The sequence below is a fragment of the Manacus vitellinus genome, unplaced genomic scaffold (assembly GCF_001715985.3).
Source record: "Manacus vitellinus isolate BGI_N305 unplaced genomic scaffold, ASM171598v3 scaffold_95_pilon, whole genome shotgun sequence".
Classification (NCBI taxonomy): domain Eukaryota; kingdom Metazoa; phylum Chordata; class Aves; order Passeriformes; family Pipridae; genus Manacus; species Manacus vitellinus.
Genome location: NW_021940896.1, coordinates 1,190,045 through 1,216,483, shown reverse-complemented (window position 1 = coordinate 1,216,483; position 26,439 = coordinate 1,190,045). Strand labels below are relative to the sequence as shown.

Genomic DNA, 26,439 nt, shown 5'->3' with positions numbered 1-26,439 from the left:
GAGCGCAAGGAAACGTGTCAGGAAATGTTCCTGACTCTGCAGCCTGCCTGGAGCTCAGCACCTTCTGGAGTTGCTGGCTGAGCACCCAGGGGTTGGGTCAGGGAGACCTTTAGATGGTTTGAATCACTTTCCTGCTTCTGCCACACCTGGTGGGCTCACCCTGAGTTTTCTACAACCTCCTGACAGGAGCTGGGATTTGAGAGAAAGCGTCCAAGGTCCTACAAAAGTAATTATTCCCTGGAACGAGGCTGTGAGAAATCAACTGCCCAACTCAGAGGAAGAATCGAGACACAAACCAAGCAAAAAGAACAGCTCTAAACCCGAGTTATTTCTGTCATGCTTATAAAAGGTTCTCATGCACCAAAAAAAAAAAAAAAAAAAAAAAAGAAAAAAAAAGAAGCTTTTTTTCAATTTTTACACTAAATTCTGTTGTTCCAGCACATCCTGCTCTAGCTGGGAACCATGGGACACATGGAGTAATACTTACGCCACAGCAAAGTGATGCTTCACTGGTATCTTCACAGGACATAGAAAAGATACAGTTAAGAACATATTTAATCTTATTCTAATTGCTGCTAAAATACATCAGCTTATAAAATGGTTTCTCTGGAATCCCTGTGGTTTATCTCTCCCCAGCCCCTACACAAAATAAATAAGGAGTAAGTGGATTTTCGGCCAGTCAGAAAGAGAGGGGAAAAAAAAGCATTTGTTTTGCATTTCAAGCTTTTCAGGCTTTAGGACAGAACCCCTAGTGTTTACATTAGCTCACAGGACTCATCTAAGGATATGATTTTGACTATGGACTGATGCATACATGCTATTCCTGGTTACCATATGTAAAAAGACCAATCAGTCAAACAAATAATACATTTCTTATAAATATAAATGCGTGTATATATATACAGATATATGAGAAAGATGATAGGACAGGTGTTTATACTTTAAAGCCCAACAGAGATCTAGGAGAGCCTTTGCACTTGTTTCCCACCCCCTACCCCCCCATCAAAACCAGAATTGAGTCCAGCAGTGGATTACGGCTGATTCCAACCATTCCTTAAAAAATTAAAAGTGTGATTTTTGTACTGTACCATAAATTCATATTAATGAGCAGTTTAGGATATACTCTCCTTCATCACAAAACTAAACCTCTGCTTTTTTTTTTTTTTCAAGTCATTTTTGCATCTAACTAGAGTTGGTTTTTTTTGGAAAGTGAGATAAAATAGCTAGTGCTGAATATAGAAAGTCAAAAATTAAATTCCTTCTGCATCTGAGAATATACATGGGTCACTCTTTGCTGCCTGAGGTTTTCCAGAATTATTGACCAAGCTGTGCACAGAAGAACTGAAGGATATTGGATGAAAGTTTAAAAAAAACCTAAAAACCTTGAAAAACTCCAGCGGAACTTTGTAGCCTCTTTTTGTTTGTTCTCTCTGTGACCTGACTCACTCTCGGAGCTGTCAGATCCGTTTGGACAACGGGAGAAAATTGAAGTCCCATATATATTCCAGCCAGAGCCCAGGAAGGAAGGAAGAGGCTGCTCAGCTCCAGCTCAGCCCACGCCAAGCGCCCAGTTCTGCTCCTGAAGGAGCCAGAGCACCAATCTCCTCACAAACTGCACTACCAAAGGGTTTCAAGTCAGCATTTCCCAGGATAACAAGAGTACAGTGCAACAGGAATACTCTTCTGGAAGCTTGAGATACAAGAGTCAGTCTGGAGGGTTCTGTACCGGCATGGCCAGAGGGAGCAGGGCTCCCCCAGCCCCTCATCCAAACCCACATTTTCACAGATCAAGGGGCAGCAGGAAGGAGTGGGAGCAGCTCAGCCCCTCTGCACAAACAAATCCCCACCTGCACAGAACGTGCTGCTTCTGAGAACTCTGGTAACCACTGAATTGGTTTTCATGGTGACAAGAGAATGAAGATACAGTTACTCTACAACTTCCACCCCTCAAGCTCCTTCTCGCCTCTTCAACATGCACTGAATAACAGCATCTATTTTCTTTTCAGTTTCCAGTAGTTGTAAATAAGAGGTAGCTGAGCTACTATTAAAAATCACTTTATGCTTTGAAGAGGAGGAACCTTTCAAATGTTGAAGTCACCCCTTTAGCTGCACAATCTCAATTAATACTATAAAAATATGAGAGGACAAAAAGAAAATAGATGCAAGTAACTTTTGCATTTGGCACCTTTTGTCTAGATATTCATACTTCTCAAGTATTCTCTTTTTAATAAAGTTAATGCACACATAGGACACACCACATCAAAGGTTTGCTACATATTTACAAGGCACCAACCCTTTTGTCACTTTTTTACACGAATAAAGAACCGATAGAAAGCACATCAGGACCCCCAAAACTGTAGTATAGACATACTTCAGTTCAGCACAATTCCATCAACGTTTGGCCTGGGAAGATTAAAATAATCCAGATCCTTCTTACAATATAGAAACTGTAAACATTTTATAGCTGCCTTTAGGATTGGTGTATTGTGCAAAAGTTATAATTATTACTGTGTCTAAGGATTTATGGCAGAAACCACATAAAAACTCTGTAAGAAGGTGCTATTTCTATAATACAAAAACAAAACGAGGGAGAGAATTCATAAGCGTGACTCAAAAATGTCATGTTCTTACTGAGAAGCTGGAAGCCTCTTTAATGTGATGAACTCGTAGTGTGTGGGGAAGAATTTCTGTAATTTAAGGCCTAATGACTAAGGCTTGTTTTGACCAATGAAGTGTGGAGAGCTGAAGCTTTAAAACAAACACAAACTGACAGGATGGAAAAGCACCACTGTGAAAACGTGAGTGGAGTCCCCGCACAACTTGCTTGGTAGAATTTCTGGTAAAATCCCTGCAGTAGAAGGCCATTGAAGTTCTTTTAAAATTGTTCCAAAGTTTTCCACCTGTCAATAATTCCATCCCATGAGATGGCTGACCCTGGCTTTTTCTGTCATTTTGCGCACCCTGCCTGACCTGGAGGTACCAAGGTTCAACGGATCCTCGGTGTGCACGAAGGTGTCGTTGTCGGAGTCATCGTTGTACAGGACAGTCCTCCTGCCCTCGTTCCTGGTTTTGATCCGAGGGGGGCGGCTGAACCTCCCCCCAAACACGTTCTCTCCAAACTGGCCCCCAAACAGGTTCTCAAACTCGTCGTCGGCGATTCGGGCGCGTTTCGCTCTGGTGGCTCCTCGCGAGGCCCCTCGGCCTCCGCGGCCTCTCCTTCCTCCCCTGCCGCCGCCTCTGCCTCTGCCGCAGCCTCTTCCACCTCTCCCCCTCTGCCCCTCTGCCTCCCATCTCCCCACCTGCCCATCTCCCCCTCCTCCCTGTGCCCCTGCCCTGCCAATTCCTCTTCCCGGCGCTGAGTTTCCGTTTGATTTTCCGTTTGGGCTTTTTGGATTGCACCACTTTGCTGTAGTCATGGTCTCCGTCAATGTAATCCTGATCTGTCCTGGAGGTTGATTCCGAGTCGGAATCAGAGCCACTTCTGCTTTCAGAGCTGGAGCTGGATCCCGATTCCCCACTTTCTGATGAAGACAAACCAGACTTTTCCTTTAATTCTCTCTTCTTTTCCTCCTCCTCTGCCTCCTCCAGGTGCTCGTCCTCCTCCGACGCGCTCAGTAACTTCCTCTTGACTCCTGCCCGAGGCTCTCTGCCATCTCCATTGGTGAGGGGTCCATCAGGAGAGTGATCTAAGCAAACACAAAAAAACCCCATCAGCATCACACCTGAGCCAAACAGGACACAAAGAGTGGGACTGGCCTCAGCTGCCTCTGGGATTCTCCTCAGCTGCCTCAGGTGTGCTCTGGGGATGATCCAGCTTGGAGCTACTCACCCTTTATGTGCTGGGGACACAAAGAGGTGCTCTAAGAGGAAAATTTATCAAAGTAAATGTAGTTCTTATCTGGAAGCAACAACTTCAAACTCTCCTGACTAAGAGTTCAGGGAAAATCCAGGCAATAAAAGGAGCCCAGAGTGAACATCTAAAACTCAATCTGGTGAATCCCACCAAGGCAGGAAAAACTCTCAAATCCATTTCAAAGCTATATAAATGAAAATAACACTCTGCAAGCAGGATTTATTGCCCCTCAAATGCATCTTCTCAAAAGGCTGAGTCCAGGGAAGCATAATTCAGGAGAGTCAAAAACCCAAGAAAGCTCACTAGGATTGCTGGGCATCTTAACTTAAAAATACATAAAATATCTTGCTGGTGTGGGACTCACAATCCTACATGTTTTGAGAGTTAAGAATCTGATAATGACGATTCAATATCTTCTTTAACATAGGAAGAGCTCACCTGCAGCATCCAGCATGGCTACAGCACAGGGGTGTGGACTTGGGAAAGGCTCCAGGGGTCAGGCAATGCCCACTCAGTGCCCACCTCAGTGCAAACTCTGAGTGACATGTCCCAGAGACAACTTATCAAAGCTTCAAACAGTGTTTCCCTTCCAATCACAATCACTTTGTCTTGAGTAGAATAAAAATATTTACATTTTGGGGGGAAACTTTTTTTCATCTTTGGTTTCAACTTGATTAATAAAAGGAGGTTGTGGGGTGGGGATGCCTTTGGTTTGTTTGCTATTTGTAAGTCCTGAAGGAACTGTAGGAGTGTAAGAGCAATCAAGCTTTTCCACCTGGAGAGATTTTAAAGGATCTCACTGAAGTCCACGTGGAATCATGTGCACTCCACACCTCAGACAAGAGACCACAGAACTGTGAGGAGTAAAGTAAACTCAACTTCTTTTGTATGGTTTGGGAATATATGTAATGTTACACTCAGGCAATAATACCATCAACATCAGAGAGAAGGAACATCTTTCACCTCTAGTGAAACCAGTTATTCAAACAACAGAATCTTATTATTTCTCACCTTGTTTCACTGGTGTGGATTTACTCCTGACTGGCCTGCTTTTCCCTGGATCTATGGCATTTCCACTTCGGTTCTGTGCATTGGAGCCTGAGGAAGATGGTTGACCCTCCAGCTCTTCACCAGTGGCTGAACCCAGAGGTTCTTCTGCTGTATCTGAAACTTTACACAGGACAGCACAACGTGACAGAGTGATTTTTATCCTCTATTTACAGGGCTGGGGAGGTTTTGGATCACCTCAGTTAACAGCCCCAGTCAGGTTCATCTCACCAAGCTGCCTCTACAGCCATGAAGGGACAGATTCCTTTTGGTATAATCCAAAGTAAGATTAATTTACCCAAAACTGCTGTATGAGAGAAGCCCATGTACAGGAAGCCCAGGCTCTGGGGACTAGGTTAATTCTCACTAAGGCTCCCAATTCCCTGATCCTTACCCATAACTTCCTAACAGCCAAGTTCAGCTAAAACAACCTACAGACAACACATTTCCATGACCTTGCCACTTGCTCCCTCCTCAGGTGTGTTTAGCATGTGCCTCAGGAATAACAGATCCAATCTGCACACACAAGTAGGCTGTACTTTAGAACATTCCTCCTCACCATGAGATGAGACTGAAGAGCTCGTCCTGGTCAGGGGCAGTGAGGTATTCTGGTTGGGTTTAGGTTGAATCTTCATTTGTTTCTGCTTCCCTTTGGGGCTGAAAACACAAAATATCCCAAAGAGAGAAAACTGTCAGCACCAAAAGACTCAAAGACAAAACCAATTTCCCCTGCAAAGTGCCTTGATTTTTGCAGCGAATTTATCAAACAAATATCTTTTCCCCAGTGCTCACACTGTTGTAATAATACTAAAAATAGTTACACCACCATGTGTCTGCTAAAGCAGATGAGTTTGCAGGAACAACACTTTATCTCCCTTTTTAAAACCAATACTCAGTTTACTTAGATAGTGTATCAGACAGAAGGCTGATATACAGTGTTAAACAACACTTTTTTCAATTAAACAAAGGTGAAGAGACAGTTGGTCTTTCATTTCCTCCAGAGGGAATAACTGTAACCACATAGTCTTTCACTTACCAGAATTATGCACAAACTACACTTGAACAGGATTTTATCACCCAAAAGAGCAGCTGCAGCAGGAAATGAGCAATACTGTTGCTGTCTGGTTATCCTACCACTGTTCCCTGGAATGCCACTGCCAGGCAGTCCCACTCTCCCACATTACCTGGATGCTCTGCTGGTTGAGGGGGAGCTGCTGCTGCTCCTCAGCCGTTTTCGGTACCGTGGCCTCCTCCTCTTCTGACACTGCATTGCTGCCTTGTACTCAGAGATGATGTTCTTCATGTGATTCTCAAATAAGGCAGAGAGTCGAAGGGTCATGCTGTAAATCTGGAGTGAGAAAGCACAGTCAGACTTAGCAGAAGTTCAGTAACTTGGAAGAACAACCAAAAAACAATCACCAAGATGTCCGGACTTTGTAGCACAAAGGAAGAATTCATGGTGACATTTCACTATGAGGTCCTTTGCAGATAATTTCCTTCTGTATTCTCGCCACAGAAAGTGTTTTCCTAAAAGGATTTACTTCCAGTACAAAATATTTCCAGAGTAAAAAGAAAATTTCATATCTAAATTACTGGAATATAACCTCCTTTGTCAACCCCATAAAGCATGGAAGAAGCAGCCCATAAGATAACTTGAATACCAAGGGAAAAACAAATGAATTTTGCTGTCCCCTCACCTTTGTTTTTGCTTTAATTCCCTGGTGAAATGTCTTAATTCCACCCCTACACAGCTGCACACAGAAGCCAACTACAATGTCCTCATTCCTAATTTCTGTAAACCAGATGTCACAATCTTTAGACCCTTTTCCTGCCCTCTCTCTAGGCCTTGTCTCTGTGTAGCCTCAGCCACAAGTTCACTCCTGGCTGTTCCTCCATTGCAATTATTACAATTTTATGTCTGAAAACACGGTCAAAACTCTGTCTGCTTTTATACCATGAAGACACCAACCACTCCAGCTCTGTTTTGCACCAACAGTGCTAAAACTGCATCTGTCCTGGTGCCAACTTGTGATTTTTTTGAGGATAAATATCATTAAAGCACTTGAAAATTTTAGAGTAATTTGATCATTAAACATCTTAGGAAAAGCTGACACAGGAACACAGATCAAACACAGCCATGTTTACATATCAGTCACATACCAGTTGTCATTTTACTTAGTTCATACAAAAATATCTATACTCCAACATTTTGATCTCCCTTTTCCCTCATTCCATATCCTCCTTAGGGCTTCAATCCAATACATTTTTTCTGCCTCTATGTCCAAACAGCAAAAAGCAGGATTAGCACCTGAGAAACACAGGCAACAGTGTGCAAAAAGTACTGCCAAATATTCTAAGTCAACTAGAAAAAAATAAGTATCTCATCTCCTCTGGTAGTAGAAATATTGCATCATATTTCCATTAATTTGAAAAGGATCCTTTTGTAGACAGATGGACAGAGATAAATATGCAGTTTTCAAGCTGATAGCCTTGTTTCCAAGAATAAATTATTGAAAAAAATAAAAGCACCTTGTGATCGGTTTTCTGCTGCAAATATTTCAGGAAACAGCTGCAACACTAAACATCTCAGAAGCTTTAAGTTCAGAAAGTTCAGATGAAAATGAAAGTTTTAAGTGATCTGGGTGAGCAGAACAAAGCAAATTTATAAGCACAGGCCCCAGAATTGATATACACTGGTTATTTTTATTACACCAAGCAATGCTTTGCTCTTCAGACATTATTCCATGTGTTTTATTCATGTAGGGCCAAGGTCTTTGTGAAAAAAAAAGGGCATTAAAATTTATTACTTACACGAGACTTTTTATTAGGAGTGTAAGCCTTAGAGTTGCAGAATATCAAACGAATGTCTTTGTAGAATTCCAAGGGACTGGTGTAGTTTCCTGCTTCCAAGGTTTCTTTCACAGTGCTGAAGTCCATGGGAGTGTCTACAATGTCTCGATAATCCTGGAAGGACACGAAATAGTAAAGGCTGATGAAAACAGCAAAGGCTGTCAAATCCTACAGCAATAAAAGCACCTCAGTGTTCATCCAGTGGCTCAAGTAATTATTTTACTTTTGAGTTATTGCAGATAATTCTCTGCTCATAAAGGGAGAGCACAGACACGGATGTTTTGCCAAAGGATGAACCATTTTGGATGTGGAAGGTGCACTTACAGGATAAGAGAAGAGATCAACAGGCTGCCTAAAAGGCTCTGAGTCCTCTCGTTCATAAATCAGGTTTAGCAGCTGCTGGCACTGCTCCTTCCAGGCATCAGGACTGGCTTTCATGGGCTGCCTCTTCACTCGTCGTCTCACCTGCAGGGAAACAGAAATTACCAGAAAATTCCAATTTTCCCCTTCAATTTCCTATTAATTTCCTAGCATTCTGATTCAAAGATCTCCACAACTAAAAACAGAAATCCAGGAAGATTCAAGCAAAGCTGATGGCCCAGTTTGGCTTTTCTGGTCATATGTAGCACTCACACCCAAAACTCAAAGTTGCAATATTTCAGCCCCAGCCTCGCTATTTGTATCAGTTTTATCTAAACTTGACTGTTGTTGATATTTTTCAAATCTAATATAAAAAAAAAAGATCAAAGCAGAAGTTTTACTCACTCTTCTTTTCCCAGAGGAAGTTCCTGGAGCGTCTGAATCCACATCTACTTCTGCCACCTAAAGGCAAAGGGAATGATCACACACAGGGCCTTGGATGGACCCTCAGCCACGGAAAAAGGGTTAAAAAACAGCCAACAACAACAAATAATTTAAACTACTCAAATGTAACAAATGGCTCAAGAAAAGCAGAAACTAATTTCAAACTAGAATTTACGTAACTCGATCCACCTGATTCCTGATTTTAAGCTGTTTCATGCTTTTTCCAAGTTTGCTTCCATAAAAAATGATACATAAAAACATATGAGAAATAGGAATGGCTGATTTTCAGTCCTTAAGACTCAGCTCAGTTGCAGCCTTGCAGAGCTTCATTACCCTGCCTCAGTTTTCATGCTCTGAGCAGCTGCACTGAGTTTATTCAGGTTTCATGCAGTGCCTTACATCAGGTGGGTGTAATATTCTTTTCAGAACCTGGATTTAGGAATTACAACAAAAATTCCTTTGTACACAGCTTTTACCAGTAATTAAATATAAATAATTTTTGAGAGGACTCCACTAGATCAGGTTGCTCCATCCAACCTGGCCTGGGACACTTCCAGGGTTGGGGCAGCCACAGCTTCTCTGGGCAACCTGTGCCAGGGCCTCCCCACCCTCACAGGGAAGGATTCCTTCCTAACATCTAAAAAATATTTAAACTTTTAAAATATTATAAAGCAAAACACATTATAAACCAGCTCTTTGGAAGGCTGGAGAGAGGAAGGTGATATGGAGGGAATTTTGGTCACTTCTGAGATTCAAAACTGAGAGTAGAAGGTTGAGTTGGGAAAGGGGGGTCTGCTATTTTACCATGGAAATCTCTCATTTTCTTCAAAATACTTTTTTCACAGTCTGTGAAAACAGATGGTGTTATTCCATCTTCAGTTTTATAAAATAATGAAATTATTTCACTGTAGCACAGACTTTAATTTCAACACAAACCCAAGACAGCAGCACCAGCCCCAAGCAAACAGGTGCTCAGGCAGCACCAGGTTTAACTTTCATATTTCCAATTTGCCACAAAAGAGAATGTCTCAGGGAAGAAACCTCCTCACTAAATCTTATACTACCTTGTGTATTAGAAAATAACACTGAAAAGTAAAACCCAAGCGATTTAGGTTGAAACAGGTCACTTTGCAACAGGAACTACAGCCCATTTCAAACTGCATTGAAGGGGAGAAGGTGCAAGGAGAGAGAAAAAGCTCAAGGAAGTGATATCTGGGCTCTACCTGACATTTCACTCCAGGGAACAACGGATGGGAAACGACACAGAATTACACATGAAAACCATCTCTGCTGCCTTGCTGGCAATGGGGAGCTGTTGTCCTCTGATTGAGTAACAGCTCCACTTCCCAGTCCCCTAATTACTCATCCTTCCCCACACAACAAAACACCATGTACTGGGAGCAGATTAAAGACAGGCAGTTCCAAGAATCATTTTTACCTACTTAAGGGAGCTTATTGTCCCAGGTGAGCCTGAACAGGCTCATCTCAAAACCTCAGTGCAATTACCCAGAAAATAAAGCCTCAACAAAAATCAAATTTCTTGCACGTGCTGAACTTCAGAAGGCAAGAAAATGATCTTACCTCCTCTTCTTCATCAGTGCTGCTCAGGTCTTCTGCTTTCACCTTGTTATAGATCTCTAAGATATCAGTGCAGCTCTGATCTCTGCAGGACAGTGACAAAAACCAAGATACACAATCAAATCCCTCAGGAACTCAAAGCTGTGGGGGCTGTGAGGTCCAAACCTACCCAATGAAGTGCAGTAACACGTCTGTCACAATTTTGGCTGCTTTGACTATGGGACTGTCTGGCTCGTTGAAGGTCCTGGCATTGTGTTCAATGTATCTGACCTCCCACATCAGTGCAGAGATTCTCCTAAAAACACAGAAAATATAAGAAATGGGATGAAGAAGGAGGTGTGGATTGTTTTCCCTCTGAGATCAGTAGGATTCTGCAGTAAAAAAAAGGAATTGGGGATTCAGAGCGAGGAGAAACGGGTGGTCCTCAGAGGGAGAAAAATGATCAGGATGTTATTTATTCCACTTCACAGCATTTAGCCCATTTCTGGCAACTGCAACACCAGCAAAACCTCTGGTTCAAAGGCAGCAGGGATGGAAACAAAGCAAATATGCTCTGCCTCCACCACGGAGTGAGGCCCAGGATGTTAAACACACTCCAGATCCAGCCATACCGGCTTTTGCCTTTACAACCAAAAGGAATTTATTATTCAGGAAGACTCACTTTGCCCAAGGCCAAACAGAATCCTATCTGATGCTGTTGCTCATGTTGCTGGAGGGGCATTACAGAACATTCAGCTCAGGATTGCCCTCCGTGGGGCTGTAACAAACGGAGATTACAAACAAACCCGAAGCCAACTGACCTATAAAACCTGTTTTCAAGTCTCCTCCTGATCGTGGTGAGGTCAGTTGGATAAGCAACGACAGTGCAATACATGGGATAGGCACTAAGGTCCACTGGGACTGCAAAGGGATTGGAAATGTCTGCAAGACAAAAGACCAAAATCATTCAGATGCCTCAAAGGGATGTTACACGATATCGATATTTCTTTTAATGCTTTCTGGGTTTTCTTTCTAAGAATTCAGCAAAAGCAATCCAGATCTACAGCTGGAAATGTCATTACACAAAGGGGACAGTTCTTCCTCTTGTGCCATCTGTTAAATACTCTCGAAAAAGCACTTTTTGTTTAAGTATCACATCTGAGGTTTGTGTGTCAGCAGCCAAATGTGCCACTGAAAGGAACATGCATATCACTTACAACAGGAATGCTACAAGAAGTAATATAAGTTAGGAATACAGACGTGTCCTGGGTGTAAATATAGGCAGAAATTAAATCACAGTGTGCTATTAAATGGCTACAAACTATTTACAAGGGATTTGTTGGTGAGGATGTTCAGTGAGGATGTGTTGGTTGGTTTTGAGGGGTTTAATTCAATGTTTTGCTCATTCACATTTAGATATGACCCACTGAGAACCCCCATTGAAAGAAACCAGGTGAACCCCTGGGGAAAAAAGGAATATAACTTTAAAGGAAATTGAAATATGAAATTTAAAAGGCTCTTTTCAGTAATTTAGTTTACATTTCAAATATTCCACACCAACTCCCAACACTCCATCCCATCTACTCTTCAGTCATGTGCCACCACATGATATTCTGATATTAATATACTGATATTCTTAATCCTTCCACCCCTTCTCTCCAAACATACCAAGGGAAAGAAGCTGCTCAATGCCACGGATCACTCGTTCACATTCTTCATCTCTGGAATGGGCCCCCCATTCTCCTTCCTGGGGTTTGTAGAGAAGAGCTGTCAGCTCCTCTGGAGTCACAGGAACTCCAGCACCAACCTCCTCTGGATAGGCAGCTGGAAAGGGAGAATTCCACAGGCAGTAAGTCCCAGCAATGGCAAAAAGCTGCTTACTTTGCACAGGAACATGAGTTCAACACTTACTTCCTTCTGGGATTGGTTCCATGTCCCAGGGACTCATCCTCTCTCTTTCATTATTGTCCCAGCTATTAAAACAAATACATTCAAAATGCACAAGTTAAAGCTGAATATAACAATGCACCTTCTCTTTACCAGATTTACACCATGAAGGTCATCCCTGTTAGGAACAAGACCTGTCACTGACAACATTCCAACTCCTTATTTTCCTCTTGTATCCCCTCTACAGTCACTGCACTGCTGTTTACACCAGAAGTGTTGCTTTAGGAATAAATTCAAAATTAAATAAGTAAATCAAGTGGCTGGTTATTTATTTAAATGGTAAAAAGAGATGCTGATGCCTGAGGTACCCATTTGAGTTGTATGTAAAACATGTAAAAACTCACTGCACACTGTAGCACTGGAAGGAACTGTCAGGATACTCTGCCTGGAAAGGCTGCTGACTCTCCACAGTTCCAAACCACCAAGCATCATCTATTATACTGCGAAATCTATCCCCTGGAAGGCAAAATATTGCATTCAGCACAAGAACAACATCAATAATTATTAAATATTTCTTTTTAGAGAGTCAACTCCATCTTTCATAAATGTACTACTTCAATTTTTACATTTTGCACTAAAGGAATGGAGCCCTAAAGGAAGGCCTTGGACACCTCTGGGAATTACCCACAGCTGATTCCATGCCTCAAATCACAACAGATCAGCAGATTCTCCTGCTCTCACAGGTTTTGGGACAGTTTCTCTTATATTTTTTGGTTTTTTTTCTGCTATAGGAATTGCAGCAAACATCAAATAAAAGTTTCCAATGACCTCTAGAATACCACGGTGTGACTCTTGGGGAAGGTCCTGTGCAGGGCTAAGGGCAGTCCTTTACATGATGTAATGAAGACCCTGCATCCCATTAAACAGCTGCAGAAATGGTGCAGAAAACATATGGAAGTGGGGAAAAAAAAAAAAAAGGAGTCACCTATTTGCCAGTTCCTTTCTTTGGCTTCGTTATAAAACTGGTGCAGCACGAGGAAGTCAATGACATCTGGCATATCATGGTACCTTCAGGAAACAAGACAGTTATTACTACCCAGAAATATAATTGTGCATGCACAGCACAGTCCCCAAATTCCATGCATTTGGAAGGAGGAGGGAGAAGCTTTTACACTGCAAAGAAATCTCCTGAAGGATGCCATCAGCGTTCCAGTGACTTACTTTATGGAAAAGGATTCTCCTGTCATTTTGCCTGTGATTGGATCCAGGAATGCAAGCTTCAAGCAGCAGAGTGTGGGAGGCCCAACTTCGTATTTAATCCCTACAGTCTTCACAAATTCTTGTTCCTATTTATCAGTGAATATGGAACAGCATTATTTTTAACTCGCTGACCACAAAAATATCCACTTTAAAGCATTAAACATACTAATATAAAGCAGTGTTCCTACTCTACAGCCCAGGTAATTTCGCCCATAAATTTTATTTTTCCAAATACTAAAAATCAATCACTGACACCTTAAAACCAAAAACCAGGAAGGTGTAAGATGCTCATTCCCTTGGTAGATTTGTGAACAGGATTCCCACAAATTACTTAAGAAGGTTCTAAGGACCAAACCCACTCTGGTTTTAACCACATTGATGGCACCAAAGTTTATCCCTGACCTAATCCAGGGCTCCTCACTCTTGTATAGGGGGGAAAAAGGAAATTCTTCCTCTTAAAACAGAAATTCCACAATAGCCTTTATGTTCACATCCTGTCAAACTCTATCCTAAGTGAAACGCTGTTTCCTTTTCCTTACAAGCTGCTGATGCCCTGGAAAATTACAGCTGGAATCACTGAATACTACAGACTAGTAACTGGGTATTGTTCCAGTTAAGCAATTATTTTCATATAATAGAAGCACATATATGAATATTAGCACATATGTGGACTCCTCTTTTGATATAAAATTGGAGTAAAGCAGGGAAAAACATGGTAACACTGTGGATTAAGTACTAGGGGACTCTGGTTCAAAGTAAGATCCAGTGTTTAAAAGAGCTTGTACACACATTTAGGTGTTTACACCATAATTTCTTCCTTCTTACCATAGCATTAAAAACAAGAACTAGAAACCAAATGTTCAGGTCACTGTAGAGTAGTGAGAGAACTATAAACAGCTTTGGAGTGGTGGGTTCTGAATGAATTAAATGAAAATAATTTGTGTGGAAAGTGACTCCTGAGAACCATGTCCAAAATCAGGAACTGAACAGATGTAAAGAATTAATATTTACAATTTAAACTTCAATATTAACATTTTAAAGTAATTCCTTCTTCCTATTTTTCAGGCTGGTTTTTCGTGTCAGTTTAACATTACAGAGACACTCAGCTCTTTGAAGTATTTCTTTAACTTACCCTGAGTTCCATTTTGTTCCATGGTTGTTTTTGCATGTTAATACTGTAAATTTTGGCTTTCCTTACTGCCCTCACATAAGCTTCATGGCCTTGCCTAAAGTATATGATCTTAAAAGGGAAAAAAAAGAAAAATGAGAAAAAAGAGAAAAAAAGAGAAGGTTATTTTACTGAGAGTTCTCTTCCTGTTCATTCTAAAATTTCTATGAACAGGAGGGATGAGAACTTACTGCCCACTTATCTATTTCATTATAAAACACTCCTCTAGTTAAAAATATTTCTATCAGCCCCCCAAATCAGCACTTCCTCTGTGCTTCAAAAGTGGGATAATTAAGAAATGGCAGGTGAAGGTGAACAACCAGCTCTTCCTGCTACTCCTCAGTCACCACTGCAGAAAAACAGACTCAGGATTATCTGCAAACAACAAACTGCCTGAGAATTATCAACATTCAGCCTGTTTTTGGGCACAATTCACTGCTGGATATATAGCCCTGACCAACCCAAGCTCTCCAGCCCCTGTGGAAGGTGGGAATTGCTGCAGGCAGTACCTCATCTCCCATCTGTGGGACGAACGGGGAGCGCCGGGGAATGGTGTCCAGGATCCACTGAGGAGCAAGCCATTCCTCACTGGGCTCCCCTTCCAGGGACAGCAGGCCACTGGGCTTCTGAAATATATTACATTTAGAATACAATTAATACAGTGTTTAGAACACCGTTAATATAATATTTAGAATGCAATTACTAAAATATTCAGAGTACAATTAATTACTATGGCAGAACACATGAAAAACTGACCATACAGCAGTTACTGCACATAAGAGATACAAAGCAAAGGAAATACTGGAATGTCAGCCTTCCCAAACCTTCACTAAATAGTAGGGAATAAGACATGTCTATTATAAATATAACAGAAAATTAAAACATTCATAAATTCATTAAAATGCCCATGGAACAAGGGTGGACTTTAAGGTCCCTTCCAGCCCAAACCGGGCTGTGGTTCCAGATAATAAATAAAAAATAAAATAAAATAAAGAGATTGTACTTCTATAAATATTCTAAACAGCTCTTTAAAAAAAAAAATACCAGGAAAAAGAAACCTGGCAATGTAGATACAATACAGATCCATTGTAATTTTACAACAAAACCATCCTGGAGTAAATTTAACTGCAGGGAAGAGCATAAACCTGGGAGAAAACATCTATGTCACACAGGAAAACAAACAATAAAATCACTTTGGTACCACTGGCACTACAATTCCTGTGCTCTCTACAGTTTCTTTCTTCCTATATACTTGTCTGTGAACAATTTTACTTTGAAAAAAAACCACCAAAAAACCAAATTTATATTCCTAAAGTAAAACAGACAGTAAAAATTTACAAATGCTGACCTTTTTTCTAGGTTGTTTAAGTTTCCTTCGCTTTGGCTCCAGTCCTTTTGTTCCCTTCATATTTTCATCTTCAGAACTACTACAGATTTTCCGAGCTGCCTGCCTGGTCTGTCTCTTTGGAGGCTGGAGATTAATTCCAGCATCTGCTGTCCAGTCCGAATATTCACTTGATGAATCACTGCAGATAAGAAAAAGTTGTAAGAAAGAGAACAGAAAACTTCAGTTTTCACACAATGGACTGAAAGGCCCAAACATTCAACCTGCTCTCCTGGGGAGCAGATGTCAGGATTAGCACAGAATTTTGTTGTCATGTGAATTTACAGAATTTGTGATTTCAGCAAATTATTGTATCCATTTGAAACTCCCAGTAAAACTGCAGCTATGGTTGATACCAATTTTCATACTCATCATCTCACTAATTCACGGACTGATTTCAGAAGAACCAAGAGTAAAAAATGCTTGAAAAATGTAGAAAACCAGAGCACTTCCCTAAAAATCCAGTTCTGACTTCTTGAATATCAAATAACACACATACAGGATTTGCATGGCAAACTGGCTTTGATTTTTTCAAGCAGTTCTTAATTAAAGACAACATTTTCTTACAAATGGTCTTTCAAAACTGCTTCTGACTGAAAAAAAAAACCACCCAACACCAAAAAACCCACAACATAAAACGTTTCACAAAGAACTGAGGGAAAAAAATCAGTCTTCAAAATGAAGTCTGAGTATCACAACACCAACTGTCTTAATTAAATTCCATAATAAACCAGTATTATCAATTCAGAGACCAGTAAAGGTACCTGGAACTGCTTTCACTTTGCCAGGCTGCCACGGGATCGTCCATGGAGGCATCACTTGTGCCAACAGTCTCATCTTCCTGTGTTAAAAATGGAAGGTTTCACTTTGGGGTCAAGGCTAAAATATGTAATTTCTGTTTGCAAGCAAGATGTGTCATCTGAGGAAAACTTTGTATTTAAGGGCTGGTTTAGATTTGAATAAGTAGGTCCACAGTTTCTTTCTGTATCTTAGTGCGACACTATATGATTTTATAATTCCTATATAAATAAGTAGACAATTTTTTTCTATGTATTAATCAATATTATACTTTGTCCTTTTTGTCCCTTATAGTTATATAACATAGTATAAATAATATTATATGCTATAACTCCTATAGAAACAGATGTGAATTTTAATTCTATTAGAACCATAACATCAGTTCATATTTAAATGTTTGATTAATAAATTTTAGTGCCAAGTGCCCAACTTTTTTAGCTATTCTGTACATTCAGTGCATCTACAAAGCAACAATGTTCGGCCTCTTCCTGAAGGACAAGAAGTTTTATTTAATCTGAGATATTTTAAGTTCTTCCCTTGCCAATATCAATGATTAATACCAATACTCCATCTCTTTCCACAGCAGTCCACAGATGTAGCTGAAATCAAAGCACTGCAAAACGAAATCAAAGCCCTGCCCTGAATCCACGTGCTGTGTGAGATCCCAAAATAGCAAATGCTTTAACACAACCCAGTTAAATTCACTTGAAAACGTTTCAGGTTTCCAAAAATACCTGAGCTGTTTCATGCTACTTTTGAACACTGTACTGGCACTGAGGGAGAAGATCCTGCACCCTCCCAGACCAACACGCCCCAAATCCCCGGGAATCAACGAGCCGAGTGTTCCTCCCCGCACAGAGAAACTCGGGAGTGCTGCTGTGCTGTGAGATTTGGGAGCAGGGAGGCTGTAGGGGGGTGTTTGGGGGGTCAGACCTCGGAGGAGCTGTCGGATTGCTGGCGGGCACAGGGGTGGTGGGGGGCTCCCTGCGGGCTGTGCTCGATGGTGGAGCGGGTCTGGTAGGCGTGCTGCCGCCGCCGCTGGTTCCTGCGCAGGGATCTGCCGCTGCCCGCCTGGAATTCGCTCTGCCACGGGGACAAACAGCACACAACCAAGGAGTCAAGGATGAGTTACACACTTAAAAGATGCCTCGTTAATGTGACAATGTTATATTCCAATTGCAAACAGGAAATCGCTGCAGAGTCTTGGACACATCGTGGCTCGTTTAAGGGCACTTCCAAGCGTGGTTTTTGGTTCAATATCAATTCTACTTTATAAAGTAGAAAGGAAGTTAGGGAAAACATAATTTTTTCTATAAAATTCCTGAAATCTCTGCATAAGATAACTCCAGCCACTTATAAAAGTGTGGCACCTCTAAAGTTTGTCTGTTTGCACAGAATCACAGGATATGCAGAGTTGGAAGGGACCCACACGAGTCATCAGGTCCAACCCTCAGCCCTGCACAGGACCATCCCCATTTTCCACAAGTCAAAGTGAAACCCCACTGTGGCTCTGCTCTTTTTCTTTCCCAGAATCTTCCCACCACTGAAGCCTCAAGGATAGAGATTTACCACTATTTGCATATTACAGACAGACAAATCACAGCTACAGAAGGAAGACAGAGCCAGAGGAACAATTAGGAGTATTGATCTTCTAAATAATTTAATAAAATTGGGTTGGGTTTTTTTGTTTAATTTAGTGCTATAACTCACCCGCTGTAAGGTGTGGGATGGCTTTCTCTTCTTTTCAACAGTGTATAAACTAATTTCTATTTCACCTTTGGCAGCTCGACATTCTTCCTGGACCCTAATTATGCAGAAGAAACATCCCTTTTATTCAGTAAATCATCAAATAACTCACCAGTCTCATTAAGACACATATAGAAATACTTGTTCTGTTGCTATAAGAAATCTGTGCACAAGCAGCATCACTCCTAGAATCATAAGTTAAGGAAGCAAACTCCTTAGCTGAGCATCCATAATTACTTCCAAGTAGACTGGAATGAATTAAAACTATTTGCATGGGGTTTGTTTTAAATAAAACTTCAGGGAAATGTGGTGTTTGAACTACTGAAGAGAGACTGAATTGTGAAAAGAAGGAATTACTATTCTCAACTCCCCACTCCAATCCTAACATTCCAAACAACACGATCAACCAACCCCCAGAGCCAACGCGTTTCTGCAAAATCACTTCAGGAGTACGGATTAATTATTAAATATTATACAATGAGATTTTTTTTCCTCCCCTGGCTCACTTAGCATCTTACTTGCTGACGCCTGGAGGGAGCTCATTGACCACCACCCTCCTGCTCCAGGCCATGAGGTCCCTCTCGGTGGCCATCTGGCTGCGGGGCGCGTTGTGGTGCATCTGCCGCACGCCCTCGATCTGCCCGCTCCGGCGGAGCCCCACGTTCGGGGGGGAGGCCACGTCCAGAGCCGGGCTGCGAAGGGCTGAGGGAGGGAAAAACAACCTCTTCACTTCCAGAAACCATCACTGGAATCATGCAATCATGGCTGGGTTGGAAGGCACCTTAAAGCTCATCCTGTTCCACCTCCCTGCCATGGGCAGGGACACCTTCCACTAGCCCAGGTTGCTCCAACCTGGCCTTGGACACTTCCAGGGATGGGGCAGCCACAGCTTCTCTGTGCCAGGGCCTCATCACCCTCACAGGGAGGAATTCCTTCCCAATATCTAATCTACAATTTAAAGCTTAAGGACCACACAAATTCTTTTTTGGCAATAATCAACACTTATTCTTCATGAAGTGGCTTTTCTTTTGCTCCAGGTGAACATTTTTGTGTGCTGGCCTTAGGGATGTGTTTGCTGCTGGTTTGAGGTATTTCTGAGATATCTGAGGCACACAGAGAATGTAATCCATGAGGAAAGTTTTAAGGGCACTTAAGTGAACTTCAAATTAAAGTTTTTCAACTGCTTAAAGGCTCTAAAATCATCAATCTTAAAATTCTATGGAACAAGAAGAGATGAGGTTGACATCTAAAATAACAGACTGCTGCAAGGTTTACGTTGTCTGTTGTGTCTCCATTTGTTTTGTGGTTTTAATTCTTATTTGCTGTGCCACAGGCACTGCTCTGCTCTGGGCTTCTCATCAGGTGGCACAACACAGTGAAAACACACACTTCAGGCAGCAAAAAGACACAAAAAGCCTGCTAATAATGGAATGACTGCCATCATTGTTCTTGTTTAGCTCATCAACACAACATCCACGTGCTTAAATATGGTCAACCACGTGAATATACTGCAATTTATGGTTATGCAAACCTGCATAAAAATATTTGGCTGTTTATACATACTCTAATTAGCTTACATCAATTGGGTGATCACATAGCAAAGTCACTCCTCAGTGCAAGTTCTAGAAGGGAACTGCTTTAATTTCCATACCATTCATACCTGGAAATTCCTTTGTACAACTAGAGGGACACACAAATAATTGGGAATTGGGACTGCACAACACATCACCCTATCCTAAGATGCAGAAAAGACTTTGTGTGAGCTGAAGGTGCCTTCTAGACACCCTTCCTGACATACCAATTTAGAGCAAAGCAAAAGTGTATTTTCAGCATTTTTCACCGATATTTTTCCTATTCCTTCTTGAATTTCAACACGAGCAACTTCAAATCCTAATGAGCTTTTCCAAGAAATCTACTTCAAACATGTGTAATCAGTCACTTAACCAAGAACTAATTTATGAGCAGCTGTAAATTTCCCAAAGCTCAGGATGACTTGCAGCTCAGGTCCTTGGCATCTGCTCCCCTTCCATCAGCTGCGCCCACTCAGCTCTCCACATCTGACTGAGTTAGGTTTAAATTTTTAATCACTTTGTGTATTAAAGATAAAATCACAGTAGCAGAACATTTACCAGGAGAATAATCTCAAGCTTTCTAAGGAAATACTAAGACAGAGCAACATGTTTATTTTATTACCACTGATGCTCAGCCTTCCGCTGCAGCAGGAAACCATTAGTCTGTCACAACACTATTCACTGACAACCTCTAATTATACGCTGTTATTTTGACATTATGCAGTTAGGAAGTATCATCTCTGCACTGATATCAAGACAATACAGTGAATTTTATGTTTATTTTTCAGGAAGATGGTTTATAACAGGAATAGTTCCAGTCTAATAGCTTGAAGTAATCAGATACAGCCCAGTCAGACACTGTGTGCCCTCAGCTGCACCTTAAACTTTTAATTTCTCTGCTGGAATCCAAAGAACATCCAAAAGCTCCCCACAGGTTAACAAGGTGTACAAACAGGAGAGAAAAGCATCCTCCAAGACACATGAAGACATTTTGATCAGTACCTTCTGTGATTAAGGAAAGAACTGCTGGAGACAAGGCAGGACACTGACCTCCATTGACAGAGAGGGATCTGTTGAGTGGAGGGTTTGGAGGAGTTTCTCCTTCATTAATTAGTCTGAGATCTTGTTCCCTCTGGAGCTCCCTGATCATTCCATCGAGGATACTCTCATCCTGGTCATTTGTTTGCTGCCCAATGACTTGTTCAACTACTTCACCATCACCTTGGCAAGAACAAAGCCACAAATATGACATGATTAATTTCTGTTATAAATTAATCTCTCTTATAAAGTGATTACTGTTTTACTAAACACCACAGAAACAATCCTATTTAAAACTCTGCCCTGCAGAACATCTGATCACCAGCTGGCTTTCTGCCCTCATGGAATAAATGGAGGCAAAGTTTAGAAGAGAAGCTACAATAAAAACCTGAAACTCCAGAGCACATGTGAAACATAAACACAAACCCTTAGAAACAGCAGAAAGAAATTATGCTTCAGTGGGTAATAATGGAAGATCTTTTCTGGAGACCAGCATTTTGAAAAAATTTATGTCTACAGGGAAAAAACCCCCTGTTTTGAAAAACAAAAGCTGTTTTTATCATGTCTTTCTCACCCTCCTGGTTCCTTCCTCACATCCTCAGTTACACTGAGGTTAATGGGACAATGCTTTAAGCATCTGCTATATATGGGAGAAGTCCACAGATTTTGAAATATTCTTGTTTCCAGTCAAGTTAGTTCCAGACACTTCCTTAGTGCCATAAACTCACCCTATCTCCTCTTCTGCCTCTCTGCTGAATTTAAACCACTAATTTATAAATTCTTACAGCACCACCTCACGGAGCTGCTGCTCAATCCTGTGCCACACATGTATTATTCATGAGGTTTAGACAGAATACCATTAGCTACATATCCCAGCTGAGGAATGAGCTGCTCATCCTTGCAATTCTCCCTCCCTGGGACCAGGCGCTGGAATCTCGTGGGATGAGGATTTCCATCAACATCCACCAGGAATGGAGGAGGCATCAGATGTGGAGCCTGTTGGGTCTGTTCATCCAACACGTAGTTATTGGCATCACGGATCAGAGGCCTGTAATCCGTATGGAAGAACATCTGATCTGGAATCTGAAAGAAAAGCAATTTAGGGAATGAATCAATGGCCATTTGCAGCTGTCTGGCTGCTCTGGAATGGCTCCATACCCATAAACCACAACTCCTGCACTCAGGAGCAGCAGCAGGAATGTTGTGACAGAAAACAGATTCCTACCACAAATGTGGTTTATTACCAAGGCCTGATGCAGAAATTCAAGACTAAAATAGGCCAAAAGAGGTGAACAGAGAGAAGTTAATGCTTTGCTCCCCTGTCTAAGATTCTCTTGTCTAAATCTTTTTGATTTAGGTAAAAAGCAACTGCTTCATGATCTAATTATTATTTAGTGTGAGGCAGGGTGAGGGAATAAATTGTAACACAAATACTTCTAAGACAAAATCAGGTCAAGACAGGGAAGAGTTTAAAATTCATTCAACCCACCTTTTCATAATATTTATTGCATCCAAAACCAAATAGTAGCAGATGTCCATGAGAGTCTGTGCAGGCAAAATGCTGCCCATCTGGTGAGAACTTGCAATCAAAAACAGCTCCGTGGCCTTGGCCCTCAATCTGGATCAAGCACAGAACATTCCCTTCACCATATATGCACTGCAAGAGCTTTTTTACAAATATTTCACCTGTGCTCCAACACGTATTTCACACTCATTCTGTAGTTTCTCACTTTACTCAAGACTGATTTGCACTTTTACGTATTAAAGTTAAACTGAACAACACTGTAAAACTTCACATTTTGTCTTTGTTCTGAAATTTCAGCACAACTTTTAATGTATGTTCTGAAACAACCCCCTGGAAGTCTGTAGTTTATCTTAATGGCAGACACAGGGCAAGCCCACGCCAAAGATCTCAGATCTGTGCCGGCTCTGTAGGTGTATAGTGAAATCTGCTTTTGTCTCAAGATCAGTTTTAAACAAATATGAAAATAAAACTCCCTGATTCCTTCTTACCATGTTGAAGTAATTGCGAATTTTTGTTCCTTTGTCTATATCCCAAACAAAAATATTCCCATCGTGGCCCGCCGAAAGCACAATCCTTTGGTCAAAGGGATGAGCCTCCAGAACAAACACTTCATCATCATGACCCTACAACGACAGCAGGGGGAAAAAGGAACTTGTATTTCTCCATGTGGTACCTCCAGACGTGTTGGTAATTCGTGTGAGGACATCTCAGATCAGGGAGCAGCTCAACCCACTGGATCTGGGACTGGAGCTGCACTTGGACAACACTCCTGCCAGAGGTTTGGCATTGTCACTGCCCTGACTGCAGCTCAGCATTGCTGACATGGGGAGGAAGGAGAAATCAGTGCACAAATGGAGCCTTCAAAGGGCTCCCTGTCAGCCAGAAATCACCAGGATCCTGGCCATCAGCTCCTTTCCCCAGGATACACCCTCCTCCCAACAGGCAGGGCACCGCTGGATACTTCCAAGACCAAACACTCCTCATCAGAGGGAATGATGATGCAATCTAGCCTCAAATCAATCTCAGAGCTGAACTATATCCATTTGGGATTCCCCCTTGGAACGTTACTCACAGATAAGCTGTGGAGAAGCTGCCCTGTGGACGAGTTCCACACTTTGAGAAGGAAGTTGTTGACTGCAGTGATGACAGTGGCATCGTATCGATCCCAGGCCACCATGGTGACCTTCAGCTTAGTCACCTTGTCCTCCCCAGATGCCACATTGTTTCTAAGGAAATCAATGAGTTAAAAAGGAATAAATCAGTAACTGCATATGGAAACATTTCAGTGCTAATCCAGTATGGAATTCAGGGAAGATGGTTGTGACTGTGACTCTGGCTGGGGCAGGAGAAAGAAGGATGGTTCTGTGGTGGTAAAAACAGGATACAGGAAATATTCAGTGCCACTAAGATTTATAGATCTCTGTGTCCTTAAAAAGGACATTTTCTCCTCTGTTCTTACACCACCACCCTCACCTACCCCAGGTTTTCCTTCCAAGCTCTTCAGATCTATTAAGCTTTTTCCTACAAGGCATTTTTATCAGTCATCAATATCAGTAAACTCCACAAAGAGCAGGAACCTGTTAAATAAGCCCAAATCACACCTCTGACAGCAAACACTGCAAATGTAACCATATGAAACACAGAGAATTCTGCCAAGCAAATGCCTAACAGATTTCTGCTCTTTGTGGTTGTGCATATCCAATTACAAGGCACTTACAGAAGTCACTTGAGGATCTCAAAAAGATAAACTCGAAACCCTACTTGAACCTGAGAACCAGAACACCACATTTCACCTCTTACTTGGAAAATTAAGGAAGAAATACAATGTTAGGAAACATTCTGGATATATATATATTAGCACGTGATCAATGGGGTTCTACTAAAACCTGTTTTTGTGACATAAAACTGTTTGACATTCTTACTTCATATGTAAAATACTAAATATTCCCCAACTATTAGGTAGGGAACCACCAATGTATTAATATTTTCTTTGGTGGGCTAATTAACTGTGTAAATTAACAGACAGAGTCATGGCATTTTCAGTACACAAAAAACATGCATGGAAATTAACTCAAAATGGCAGTAAATGAACAGTTCTCAATATGATGGAGGATTTAGTTTGCATGGAAATGTGGCCACGAGGTGTGTTCTGCTTGGTTTGCTTTACCCTGTCATTTTAGTAGCCATATCCAGGACCACACTCTTCCAATCATGCTGATGGTAGTGCCAGATTCTTGCTGTTCCATCTCTGCTTCCACTGACAAACCTTAAGCTGTGGGGCAAAGAGAAAAAAAAGCCATGAAATTCTGAATAAGGATGGTCTAAAACCCACATGTACATAAATATACAGAGATATACTGGAAGTGTGTACTTGTGTGTCACTGCTTCTCCTCCTTGTGAGGTTCCAATTTTCATATCAGATATTGTAGAGAAGAGTTTACAACATTAATTACATTTGGCTCCAGCAGGCAGATGGCCTTGGAATGACTTCAATGTCGTAATTCATCCGAGCTGCACATTCCCTGTTTCATGACATCAGCAAATCCCTGGAGCAGCTCAGAGTAGCAGCAAAGAAAGAGCAACTGTGTGCCAGGAGTGTGGCATAAATTACAATACATTAACTCAGGGAGGGGGTGATGACAGGGAAAGGAAAGAGCCAAATTTACAAGTAGGTAGCTCTGACTGGGAAGCTGAACGTGAATATTTTAATTTTTAAACTCCTCCTGGTTTAAAAATTTTAAGCATCCAGCAAATGTATTTAACCACATCAGAGTGTTTGGCCATCAATGCTACAGAAATCATTTCTGTTGAGAAACTGGAAAAGAGCTCCTCAAGTAATACATTTTCACAGGATGGCCAACACCTTTAAAAGCATATATTATACACAAAATTACACTTCAAAGTCAAGTCTGTTCAATTTTATTAAGTGATTGTTTGCCCCTTTTCAGTTTCCCTGATCTGAATCTTTTCGTTGTGATGGAAAAGAGTTTTAAAATGCTTTTGACAAGTTTATTTTCCTCTTATTTTTACTTCTTTGTGTTAAAATAAAAAGGAAACTACTTTTTCATTCAAAGCATCACTGCAGCATATAATTTTCAGTGATGACATGACCTAAACCCTCTGACATGGCTTGGAAAGAACTGGTAGCACAATTACAGCACCACATTCCCACATAATTTCATGTGACAAAGATCTCCAAGTGCAGGTGCAAAGCTTCCACACATCCCTTATACCTCCTGCCCAGGAAAATAAGGAAATAGGAACAAAAGCTGGGAAAAAACCACCTACATTAAATTCTAACTTTTGCTTTAAACTACATTTATTACAGTGCTCTTACTCCACAAGTAAATCCCTCTGTGGGAGTTACCTGGGAACTAAGACACTCTTACAGAAAAGGACACAAAATTTGGGTTCCAATTTGCTGTTTTAAAGAAAAAAACAAATTAAAAGCATAATTAAAGAAGGTTTTTGTTGTTACAGCAGAGGACAACAAGCTGGAGCTTGTGAACATGACACACATCTTGCAACACACTTAATAGTTTGTCCAGGATTAATCAGAGCCCACAGGCAGTTTTCCTGTTGTGCCAAATTTTCCATGAAATGTTCTTTGGGCAATTAAATAGCAACACTCTCAAGTGCAAACCCCAGGAGCCACTCACCTGTCCCCATTGTTACAGAACTGGACTGCAACCACCTTGTCCTGGAGAGGAAAACACAGCAGTAAGTGCTTTATGGGTTGAAACTTTCACCCTAAAAGTTCTCAATCAGTTGATTCTTGATTAGTTTTTATTTAGCAAATTGCATCTTTCTTACAACAGTCTTAAAAATTCACGTACAGAGAAGTTTTATTTAAAGCTAAAACTTCCCCAGACTTACTGTGCTAAACACTCAAACAGAAAACTTCAGAGAGGTGATGGTTTCCTGCAATTTTTAGACCTAATATTAAAGTGC

At 41.2% G+C, this 26,439-nt stretch overlaps 1 protein-coding gene across 1 annotated transcript in view; it reads right to left on the bottom strand.

The window, feature by feature from the left end:
- Positions 1-686: 686 nt before the first annotated feature.
- The window catches only part of BRWD3 (bromodomain and WD repeat domain containing 3), a 39,414-nt gene continuing 13,661 nt past the window's right edge, over positions 687-26,439 (bottom strand). The window contains 30 exon segments of the mRNA XM_018086460.2: positions 687-3,303; positions 3,305-3,686; positions 4,865-5,023; positions 5,460-5,557; positions 6,085-6,248; positions 7,712-7,864; positions 8,075-8,215; positions 8,516-8,572; positions 10,136-10,217; positions 10,302-10,427; positions 10,933-11,053; positions 11,780-11,935; positions 12,023-12,084; positions 12,403-12,514; positions 12,984-13,066; positions 13,220-13,344; positions 14,391-14,498; positions 14,936-15,052; positions 15,775-15,952; positions 16,575-16,651; positions 17,542-17,691; positions 18,319-18,412; positions 18,873-19,056; positions 20,976-21,146; positions 21,821-22,046; positions 22,453-22,581; positions 22,977-23,111; positions 23,561-23,714; positions 24,656-24,760; positions 26,148-26,188. Coding sequence (XP_017941949.2) covers positions 2,904-3,303; positions 3,305-3,686; positions 4,865-5,023; positions 5,460-5,557; positions 6,085-6,248; positions 7,712-7,864; positions 8,075-8,215; positions 8,516-8,572; positions 10,136-10,217; positions 10,302-10,427; positions 10,933-11,053; positions 11,780-11,935; positions 12,023-12,084; positions 12,403-12,514; positions 12,984-13,066; positions 13,220-13,344; positions 14,391-14,498; positions 14,936-15,052; positions 15,775-15,952; positions 16,575-16,651; positions 17,542-17,691; positions 18,319-18,412; positions 18,873-19,056; positions 20,976-21,146; positions 21,821-22,046; positions 22,453-22,581; positions 22,977-23,111; positions 23,561-23,714; positions 24,656-24,760; positions 26,148-26,188 — 4,290 coding nt within the window. The 3' untranslated portion in view covers positions 687-2,903.